We start from the raw sequence: 11,017 nt of genomic DNA on the forward strand, positions 1-11,017 counted from the left end.
ACAAATTCTACAGGCTTGAGGGTTGGTTGGAGTCAGGAAAAAGATCGCCGACAAAGAAAAAAATCCTAGAAATCGGGCTAAAAAAGCTTTGATACCATGTTAAAAACAGGCTATTTCGATTATAATTTTCACAAGAAATTACATAAATATTTATACACATAGTGAGCCTAGCTTAGGAAACTTTGCACTAGGAAACAGACTAATTCTAGGGATGCTGTACCTAAAAACAGCCTTAAAGTTAGGGATAAAATATTTATAGAATCCTATTTGATACTCTCAAATATTCCTTAATTAGGAAACTGAAATCTGACACATCAATCTGTCCAATTAATCATCCTTGAAATACTGGTTTCAACTTAATGTGATATGGACCATTTCATGCTCTAAAGATTGTAGATATGTTTTTTCACAACTGTCTTGTGGACTTCATTATGCTCTAATTTTCTAATATTTTATTTTAAGGACATTAAATTAGCTGGGGTTGCACTTTTATATTTGCTTTAAAGCTACTGATTTTCATGCATTGTGTATTCTCTTCTATTCTACGCCACTGTTAACTTTTTTCCTAATCTGTTTTTGTTTTGTTGTATTTGTTTATGATCTTTGTGTGTAGGCACATTGGAGAATTTACTGAAGTGTGTTGATGAAGTTGAAGTGGACCACATCAGGAAGGTAGAATAAGCTCAGGATGAAAATAAAATGAATATGTGCATGCTACTAAAAGATTGTTTTATGTACAATCTTTTGCTGTCAGATGCATTATATATAAGTTGGGTCAATTGCATAAGCACAAGTTGTAGACTTGGTTGGGGTGTGATTTGAATAAATATATTCAAGGAAGTCCTGATTCCTAATAATTACATAAACTCGCCTATAAATGAGGTTTACTTGGACTAATTGTTGTTTCTGTTTATTCAATCATTCATTTTCAGGATTCATTCTAGTTTTGAACCTAAATCGGCTCTAGCATGTGAGAAATTTTGATCTTATGGGTTAAGTTCTAGCCACATATTAACAGCAATTACTGCCCTAAAGCTGAAGCTGCTAGAAATGATTCATTAATTTAGGGTCACGTTTGATAGGTGAGTTAGTTTGTTGATATAAAACTTCTCCTTTTTGGAAGAACAGGTTCAAATAGTTTGTTTTAAACTTCTTGAAGATTTGTAAATATGAAAGCATTATGACCTAACATGGATATTCTGAACTACGTGCTTTTTTCCTTGAGGTTAATCAAAAGACTTTTCGTGAGTTTCTATAGGGAGGGACTAAATATCCTGAATTCACAAACAACTCCATGGTCCCTACTGTGTTATGATGAATAGTAGTTATTCTTACCCGCAAAGGGAAATTTTGGGATTTGATGGAAGAAAATGAGGCGTGGTTTCCATTTATTGCTCTGTGAGAATCTTCTGCATGCTTGCTTTGATGTTTTAAAAGTTTTAATTTTAATGTGAAATAAGGTTCCTTAGCCTCCTCTCTCTCTTTATTTATTTTTTCTTTTCTGTTATATATTATAAGTCAACTGACGAACTAAAGTTCTATGTAATGTTTTGCAGGCCTTGATAGCAAATGCTGATCAAGCCGTCTTAAGCAAAAACTTGGTGATCTTTTCATCCCGCTTGTGGACAACTAGCATTGAAGTGGTTACAGGTTTCTTTATCTTATGCATCTATCCTGACACTTGAAGTTTGATGTTATTGTAGGCAATGCTGAGATGTGATCTTCCATTCTATATGGTACCATTTTCCACCAGAGATCTCACATTTAATAAACCCGAGGTTTGTGGACTGATTTAGTTTCAAAAGATTTACACTTTATATATACGATTTCCTGAAGTTCACTCTTGGTTTGGTGAAAAGATTGGCTATGACTGGCATATGATGTTGTAGACACCTGAATGTTGCATGTTTGGTAACCTAAAGTGAAAGGAATGTCCTTATAGTTGAGGGTCATTTCCATTGCATGATATATTCATATTATATCATAAAATGGAGAAACCTTAAAAACTGTAAATTATGATGGTTGAAAACAGGACAATGGGGAGAAATTCACAAGCCTTTTGAATGCCATAAGTGCATATGCAGAAGGATTCTCAGCTGATCCAATTATCAGAAGAGCGTTCTATTTGTGGAAGAAGCTCGAAGCACCGTGATTTTTGAGATTCAAGTTATCAAGGGAAAGAGGGCCAAGAAAATGGCACTTTTTCTTTTGTTTGGTTCTGAGTGTATAGAACTGCAAAAACAGGAAGAATTAAAGTGAGCTTAGAATTTAATTCAGCTATTAATGTAATTATTCATAAGATATTAATTGAATAAATTTAGAATTTTAATTTCTATATTTCTACACTTTTTTTTCCTTTTATCTTAGCTATAATCGTCTTTGTTAAAAAGAAAAATGAACTCAGATATAGCAGAATCTGTGGTGTTTTGCAATGTAAGGCTAAGGTTGAATCGATTGGAGTTATAGTTCAATTGGATCATCTAGATGGTTTAACCACTTCAAAAAAATAATTTAATAACTATTGAAAGTAAAAATGTTAAAAGCTAAATAATGTCTATATTTTTTGTGACTTGGCTATATTTTGTGAAAGTAAAAAAATAATGTCTACATTTATCAACTTACATAAAAAGTAAAGTATTTAACACAGGTTTTGTGACTTGGCTATATTTTTTTTCCAATTAAATAAAGTACAACTTTTATCATTATTTGAGTTTGACCATACACACCTTTACCTTATCCATCAAAGGAATTTGAAACCATTTTCACACTTCAATTTCTTTTATGTTTATTTTTCTAGGCATTTCATTTCGCCTTGAAATAAGAAATTGTATTGATACTAGGTATCAAAAAAAGTATATTAACTAAAATAAAGGAGTAAATAGAAATGGATAAATACATAGTGGGTTCCATCGTTTCGTAAAATTATCATTTTTATTGTAATTGATAATTGAATTTACATAATTTCATAACCAATCATGAATGATTGACCAGAGCATTGATACAAATAATATCCAAATACCAAATTCGTCCCCTGTAGACCTTTCGCATAGCAAAAAAACCTCTTGGGAAGATCAAAGAAAAAACATGTTCTTCCGTTTCCGTAAAGAATTCTTCCAAAAATTCCGAACCTAATTTTTTTAAAAAAGCACGGACAGTACTTTTGTGTTTACGAGCCAAAGTTTTAACACAAGAAAACCGAAGTATATATTTTATTCGATACAAACTTTTTTTTTTGAAGATCCACTGTGATAATGAGAAAGATTTCTGGATATCCGCACAAATCAGTCAATAATATCAAAATCGGGGGAATCGGCCCACGTCTGCTTACTAATGGGATGCCCTAATGTGTTACAAAATTTCGCCTTAGACAATGATCCAATGAGCGAAATAATTGGAATTCTTGTATCCAACGTCTTCACAGCATTATCTATTAGAAAATGAATTTTCTAGCATTTGACTCCGTACCACTGAAGGATTTAATCGCACACTTGAAAGATAGCCTAGAAAGTCGAGAGAATATTTAGATAATTGATTTATACGGACTCTTCCTTATTAAGACCACAGGTAAAAATAATATTGCCATAAATCGACAAAGTAATATTTCCACTTATTGATCAAAAGAGACGTATCCTTTGAGGCCAGAATTAACTTGCATCAGTATCTATTATTGTATTTAGTTTATGTATTCATTTTTTTAGTGATTTCCTACTTTATTTTATTTTAATTTTATGCAATTTATATATTAATATTAAATTTATAGATTTTCATTTTTTATTTATTTTTAGAATATTAAAAAATTATTATTATATAATTCGAATATTAATTCGAATAATAATAAAATTTAATTTTTAATAATTACAGTATTGATTTCGGAATTTGTATATTTTGTGGTAACTGCGTTGAGTATTGTCCAACAAATTGTTTATCAATGGCCCAGCAGAGTGCTTTCGCCGTTGGTGTTCTTTCTGATCTCTACGCATTTCACCGCTCCACCGAAAATTCCCTCTGCCCCTACCGTACTCCAGCTTGGTAGTTTCCACCGCCTGTCCAGGGTTGAGCCCTGGGATTTGACGGCGGGTAACGAAGATAAAATACGAGCTTGTTTTATAGCAATAGTAATTAATCATTGTTGTTTTAAGGTCAATCTATTTACTCGCCTAGATAATATTTTTCCTTGTTCACTAATAAATCGACTAATTAAACTCATGTTTCTATAATCAATTCTATCCCCCGATTGGATCAGGGGCAAACGCCTACGAAAAGATCGCTTGGATTTAAGAAATAGTCGCTTGGATTTATCCATGATTTCTTTATTCCTTATTTCTAATATTTTTAAAAAGAATCCTATCCCTATTTCTATTTCTAAAATCCTATTTTGAAAATTTAAATTATAGAATTAATATAATAAATAGGATTTGATTTGTTTATTTTATTATTATTTATCATTTCAATATATAATTTAAATATATAAATTTAAATATATTAATAATATTTAATAATATATAAATAATATTAATAATATAATAATATAATAACATAGAAAGAAAATATGAAAGAAAATATGCGTTATATAACTAATTATATACTTAATATATTTTATACTTATTATATTATCCTTATTACTTATTCTATTATAAGTAAATCGAAAAAATAAAGGGTTCTGAAAAATCTGGAAAAATCGAAACTAAGAATAGAAATCTTTGACGAACGGGTCCCGGAAATGCATAGTTGATTTGTTGACAGAAACGGGCAAGTTGGGCTGTAAACCAGCAGAGACACCCATAGAGGTGAACCACGGACTTGGAAATGCATTAGAAGATGCAGCAGTTGATAAAAGGTCATATCAAAGACTTGTGGAGAAGCTCATTTACTTGTCTCATACCAGGCCAGATATTGCCTATGCAGTAGGTGTTGTAAGTCAGTTTATGCACAATCCCAAAGAATCACATCTTAGAGCCGTATCAGATTCTACAGTACTTAAAGGGCACACCAGGCAAAGGAATCCTAGTTAAAAAGGGGCAAAATTTAACCCTTGAAGCCTATACTGATGCAGATTATGCAGGATCTATGGTTGATAGAATATCAACCTCGGGCTATTGTACTTTCCTAGGAGGCAACCTTGTGACTTGGAGGAGTTAAAAAAAAATGTTGTGGCTAGATCTAGTGCAGAAGCTGAATTTAGGGCGATGGCTCTTGGAGTTTGTGAGTTGTTATGGCTAAAAATTATTTTGGAAGATTTGAAGATCGAGTGGGAAGGTCCAATGAAGTTGTATTGCGATAATAAGTCTGCTATCAATATTGCACATAATCCAGTTCAACATGATCGAACGAAGCACGTTGAGGTTGACAGACATTTTATAAAGGAAAAACTGGACAGTGGCTTAATTTGCACTCCATTTGTGTCCACTAATGGTCAACTAGCAGACATACTTACCAAAGGATTGTCTGGGAAGTTGTTTCAGAAATTAGTAAGCAAGCTGAGAATGGATGATATCCACTTCCCAGCTTGAGGGGGAGTGTCAGATTTCAGTTTCCTAATTAAGCAATATTTGAGTGTATCAAATAGGATTTTGTAAATATTTTATCCCTAACTTTAAGGCTGTTTTTAGGTACAGCATCCCTAGAATTAGTATGTTTCCTAGTGTAAAGTTTCCTAAGTTAGGCTCATTATGTCTATAAATATTTATGTAATTTCTTGTGAAAAATACAATTGAAATAGCCTGTTTTTAACAATATATACCTTGCATCAGCCATAACTTGGACTTTGGCACCATCACCGTGCAAGTCATAAAAGAAAAGCTTTGAACTTGATGATCTTTTGCTCATAATTCGACCTAGCATAAAAGAAAAATGAGTCACTTGCAAAAATAAATAAATGAATGTATCCAGGACTCAATGATGATACGACTGGAGTAAGAGCAGCTCATATAAATACCAGCCAAAGATACTACGACATCCTCAATATGCTCCCCATTGGCTAAGCTTCCATATTTATTTATATATTCAATAATAGACATCGATGCAAAGAACTTATGAGGATATGGATTTTTTCCTTCTGCTTTCTGGGCTGCAAGAAATTTCAGCCTATTCTCATGGAATTGCTGACAAGAGAAGGTTAATTAATGTTAGGTCCAAGAAGTTCACTGCAATCTTTATGAAATTTTCATTCATTCATTCATTGTGAAAAGTACTTTTACAGCAATCATTGAACTATACCGTGGGATCCATATCTTCATCATCAGCTCCAGCAGATTTCTGACAATGTGAGCTTGCCTTGGCTGCAGCCTGAATAAAAAAATACAATTAGGTCGCCAAAGAGGTCATAATGAAATAGTAAAATTCCAGCAATGACAAATGACAAAATGAGGAAAATAGTCTTAGTCTTCTTATCCAGTACTTAAAATTAACTAAAAGACCAACAATTATTGAGTCCTTTCTTCAGCTACCAACAATGATCAGTACAGCCATAGATGTTTGGCTTTGTGCCATTGAACCCATTCTTATATTAGTATACATATCTAACATTTATGCACGAGTACAGTTAACTGCCTGTTACCACCAAAAGAGAGAATAAAAAGCTGAGACATGTTTACTTTTATACAAATCGATCAAGTAAATATTATTCTTCAAACCTTCCTTGAAGAACCAGACAAGAATCTTCCAATATGTCACACACGCATCTAGCACTATCCTTGCATTCCTTCTGCTATGCTTTATAGACATAAAGGAATGAACTGATCAAAACAAAGGCTTCAACTTCATTACTTTGTTACTTTTACTACAAGCATTGAATTGTTTATGTTTTAATTTCTAGAAAAAATGGATAAAACCAAAAAGAAACTACTGAAAGATATAACTTTGTAAGTTCTATTTTACAATTTATTTCCTGTTTTACGAAATCAAAATTTTAATCAAACAGCTACAATAATAATATCACGCATCCAATAGAAATAATATACCATGTTAGTTTTCTTGAGAAATTATAATTTAGATATCATTATTTAGCCAAATTTGAACGTATATTACTGTTTAAGGTAGCAAATAGTTAAAAGCAAAATGGATCCAATACATAATCATTCCAAAAAAAAAAAAAAAACTAAGCTCGCAAATTTTAATTCCAAACGAAAATAAGGAAGTAAATATCACATTAAGTACCTGTTTGGCTGCTTTTTCCTCCTCCTTGCGGCGACGCTCCTCTTCCCGCTGCTTATTTTTAAGTTCCTTCTTACGAGCACTGGCAACACATTTTACATAATCAGATTGATAATAAAAAAATCCAACTGTTTATCTTTCAGCTTGCTTCTAAAGAATCAAACGTAGCAATAAAGAGAAAGAGAGAGAGAGGAAAGGAGATATACTTTTTGCTCTGAATTTCTGCGGGGGAAGCCGAATCCACTGCTAAATCGGAAACTCCCTTGGCCGTTTCTTCGACGGAGCCTTCCATTTTGAGATAGCGAGATAGAGAGAATGTGGCTTCCGAACAAAGCCAAAGCCCAAAGATTAAGAAAGAAACAGTGAGACGGATTAACTATTGAGCTTTTAGGGTTTTAAAACAAACAAAAACCCTGGGTCAGATTTTCAACTAGAATCGATTAATCTTTATTTTATTTACTGGAAAATGAATTCGTTTCCATTTTCTTATTTATTAACATTTAATCACAGGTCATCGAATTATACAATAATTTCATTCTCACCATTAACATTATCATTTGTTTCTGTGTCACCCTCCATTTTTAATTGGTATATTTTCACTTTTAATTCTCAATACTTAAGCATTCTATCAATTTAATCTTAATTCTAAATAATCCAACAAATTTAACCCACAAACAAAATAAATCAAGCATTCCATAAATAGCTGAAAATCATAAAAATATATAGGGTAAACTATACAAATAGTCACCTAACTATTACGGTACGTTTGGTTCACTGTAATGTAATAGGGCTGTAATTGAATAGAGCTGTAATGGAATAGAGCTGTAATCAGTAATTAAACTGTTAGGTTGAATGAAATGGAATAGAGCTGTAATAGAATTCTTGTGTTTGGTTGAATGGAATGATGTTGTAATAACATAAGAAAAAAGGCTAAAATGACCAAAGTACCCTTAACAGAATTTTTGTTGGTAGATGATTATTGTTATTAAATTTTAATAAGATTATTGATACATATATTTTAATAAAAATGAAAATAAATAATTTAATCAAATTTTAACATAATTATTATTAAATATAATTTAATAAAATAATATATATTTTAATAACATTATTAATATAATTATTAATAATATTTAATAATAATTTTAATATAAATTATTATTAAGAACATTTCAATGCCTAATATATTTGTTTTAATCTAGCCTTTCACCTGTTGTCTTAGGTCACAATTGCCAATATAAAAAAATGAGTTTAGCATATCATATGATTATTGTTATTATTATTAAATTTTAATAAGATTATTATTAAAAATATTTTAATAAAAATAATAAATAATTTAATCATATTTTAACATGATTATTACTAAATATAATTTAATAAAATAATATATAATTTAATAAAATTCTTAATATAATTATTATTAAATGAATTAAAAAATCATAATATATAATAGTATAAAAATAATATATAATCTACTTTATTATTTTAAACTGCACTACATAATGTGCTAAAATATCATAAGTGAAACAAATAATTTGATTATTAGTAAAATATAAGAAGTAATAAATAACTTGAGAATCATATTTCACATCCAAACATAATATTCATATATTAACAAAAAGTGACATGATTTCATTAGTTTATATATCATAATCCATATGTTATAAAATTTACAACCTCAAAAAGTTACAACATTGTAATGACATTTTATCATGTCATTATACCATCCAACTATTACAAACACAAAAAGTTACTAAAATATCATCAACACAACTATGATTTTTTAATGGTCAGCAAGAAATCTTCTGACCCATCCCAATCGCACAGAAGAAGGTAAACTAAAGAAAATGAGCATTTGCGTTGGATTATTTGGAATTTTGCTCAATGCGCGATAGTGCTCATCCTCAGTTAAACCTTCTACTTCACATAATGTTGGATATAATTTTAGAGCACTTTCTTGAAGTGTCATTTTTGACCTTTGTTGAATTAGCACCTCGGAGGCAATACTCCTACTGATTTCAACGCCAACAGTCTCGATCTTTTCCGCTAATAAAGTGGCAGCATAATTAAATGAAGTAGATGAAATATGATCACTTGCATCAGAAGTCTTTTTCTTCTTCTTTGAAAATGTGGAATCACATTGGTTTATAGCTGGTTGCTGTTGTGTGCCTAAAAGATCCATGTCAGCCAAAGAAACATCAGCTTTGCATCCATGGAAATCATTTCTTTCTTCATGAGTATTTGTAGTAGCTACATCCTCAGCATCTATTTCTTCAATAATATCAGTGGCTATTTGAGCATCTTTCCTAATGGCTCGATCTTTTGCGTAGATGGCTGTAAGTTGGTCATAATAAGGGAAACTACGATGTTTGAATTGAGCGGCTTCTTTATGACTCTAAAAAAAAAGAAGAATTCATAATAGATATAAGTTTGGTCAAATTAAGATAATAAAGACTTGAAATAATTCTTACATTTATATATGAGTTCCACACCGCATCTTCAGCAACAACAAGCTGCCTATGCTCATCCCAACCAAAACCGCTATTGTTTTTTCCGCTGAGCATGTCATAAACGATTGACCAATCCCTTTTCAATGTCCTAATCCTCGATTCAAGATTAGGTTTAGCCTTCAACTTGGCATCGGGTAAAACTTTTTCTAACATTTTTTCCAACTCATTTAAATAACCGGCTTTAAATCCCGTATCAGCATTAAAGGTTCCAACATTGTGCAAGTCAACCATACAGGCAACCAACGCAGCATCTTCTTCTGGAAGCCATTTCCTTTTGGTTCCTCGAGAATTTTGGGAAGAAACATTTGCTTGTGAAAAACCTGACATAATTATCTTAGGGAAAAAAATTAAACATAAGTTCAATATTATGAATCAAAAAGTGAACACTTTATAAAATTATAACACATGATGAATTAATACAAAATAATTTATAATTCAACAAGTCTAGTACAATACAAAAAAATAATTCAAACACCACCGAAGTTTCATAAACTAGATTCATGAAATAACATAAACAAATTAACGTTTACTACTTTTACCCTAAACCTAACTAATTTCTAGATGCTTGCCATTCATCGAACATTTGGTTGGCTAGTTCCATCCTCCAAGTAACCCATGCATCTGATGGATGAATATTTACGATATTCGAATCATCGTCATCTATCACATTACTAGGTAATCCTTCTCCCAACTCTGCTTCAATAGGATCAAGACTCATATAAGTTCGAATAAAATTATAGAGCAAACAATAGGCAATAATGATTCTATTGTGCACCCTCACAGGATAAAACGATGGACTCCTAAGTATTCCCCATCTAAGTTTTAATAACCCAAAGCATCTTTCAATAACATTACGCGCTGAAGCATGTTTCATATTGAAAAATTCTTCCGGAGTACTTGGCTGGTATCGCTGACGCCACTCATTCAAATGATATCTTTGTCCTCTAAAAGGTGCAAGAAAACTATTTGTCATGATTAATTTCCCAAAAAAGTATCCAGCATCAACTAGATAATAACAACCTATAAAAAAAACTATTTGTCATGATTAATTTCCCAAAAAAGTATGATCTTAAAGATATATTCAAAGTCCTCTAATTTTGCACTTTACCATGAGGAACTTTTAATCCATGTCTCCTACTAATAGCATCTCGAAGAACCCTACCATCAGCAACAGAACCTTCCCAACCAGGAAGAGCATAAACAAAATGCATATCAGGTGTACAAACACCTAACATATTTGTTGCTATGTTACCTTTTCGCGTTCGATATCTAGGTTTATCAACTATTGGAACCCTAATCTTGATGTGGGTTCCATCTAAAGCACCTAAACAATTCTACATCACATGTATAAAACC

The 11,017-nt window shown here is 31.4% G+C and overlaps 2 protein-coding genes and 1 long non-coding RNA gene across 5 annotated transcripts; 1 reads left to right on the plus strand and 2 right to left on the minus strand.

Moving 5' to 3' along the window:
• The first annotated feature begins 557 nt into the window (after positions 1 to 557).
• On the plus strand, positions 558 to 2,333 carry LOC107951332 (uncharacterized). Its single transcript, XR_001698399.2, has 4 exons — positions 558 to 672; positions 1,557 to 1,601; positions 1,704 to 1,778; positions 2,033 to 2,333. It is a non-coding gene; the product is annotated as an uncharacterized lncRNA (long non-coding RNA).
• LOC121210879 (lysine--tRNA ligase, cytoplasmic) lies at positions 1,798 to 7,609 on the minus strand. 3 transcript variants are annotated; one of them, XM_041082755.1, is made up of 6 exons: positions 7,359 to 7,609; positions 7,156 to 7,234; positions 6,217 to 6,285; positions 5,936 to 6,101; positions 5,741 to 5,834; positions 1,798 to 2,232 (listed from the first exon to the last, which is right to left on the minus strand). In XM_041082755.1, exons 1-6 carry the CDS (start codon positions 7,442 to 7,444, stop codon positions 2,163 to 2,165), a joined length of 564 nt encoding a protein of 187 aa, XP_040938689.1. In that variant the 5' UTR covers positions 7,445 to 7,609; the 3' UTR covers positions 1,798 to 2,162. The 3 variants fall into 3 exon arrangements, with proteins under 3 accessions (XP_040938689.1, XP_040938687.1, XP_040938694.1); XM_041082753.1 differs by having other exon boundaries at positions 1,798 to 3,500; XM_041082760.1 differs by lacking the exon at positions 1,798 to 2,232 and adding an exon at positions 4,520 to 4,897.
• A 1,287-nt stretch (positions 7,610 to 8,896) lies between these two features.
• On the minus strand, positions 8,897 to 9,861 carry LOC121210885 (uncharacterized protein At2g29880-like). The gene is made up of 2 exons (XM_041082763.1): positions 9,624 to 9,861; positions 8,897 to 9,547 (listed from the first exon to the last, which is right to left on the minus strand). Exons 1-2 carry the CDS (start codon positions 9,813 to 9,815, stop codon positions 8,936 to 8,938), a joined length of 804 nt encoding a protein of 267 aa, XP_040938697.1. The 5' UTR covers positions 9,816 to 9,861; the 3' UTR covers positions 8,897 to 8,935.
• Positions 9,862 to 11,017: the final 1,156 nt, after the last annotated feature.

The sequence above is a fragment of the Gossypium hirsutum genome, chromosome A02 (genome assembly GCF_007990345.1).
Source record: "Gossypium hirsutum isolate 1008001.06 chromosome A02, Gossypium_hirsutum_v2.1, whole genome shotgun sequence".
NCBI classification, from domain to species: Eukaryota; Viridiplantae; Streptophyta; class Magnoliopsida; order Malvales; family Malvaceae; genus Gossypium; species Gossypium hirsutum.

Excerpts from the sequence above, each read along its gene's own strand:
- LOC121210879 (XM_041082755.1), bottom strand. The coding sequence starts at position 7,444 with ATGGAAGGCTCCGTCGAAGAAACGGCCAAGGGAGTTTCCGATTTAGCA. Across the intron at positions 7,235-7,358 it reads GCAGAAATTCAGAGCAAAAA|TGCTCGTAAGAAGGAACTTA; the intron begins GTATATCTCCTT and ends ATGTGTTGCCAG. Across the intron at positions 6,102-6,216 it reads ATGAAGATATGGATCCCACG|CAATTCCATGAGAATAGGCT; the intron begins GTATAGTTCAAT and ends TTCTCTTGTCAG.
- LOC121210885 (XM_041082763.1), bottom strand. The coding sequence starts at position 9,815 with ATGTTAGAAAAAGTTTTACCCGATGCCAAGTTGAAGGCTAAACCTAAT. Across the intron at positions 9,548-9,623 it reads TGTGGAACTCATATATAAAT|AGTCATAAAGAAGCCGCTCA; the intron begins GTAAGAATTATT and ends CTTTTTTTTTAG.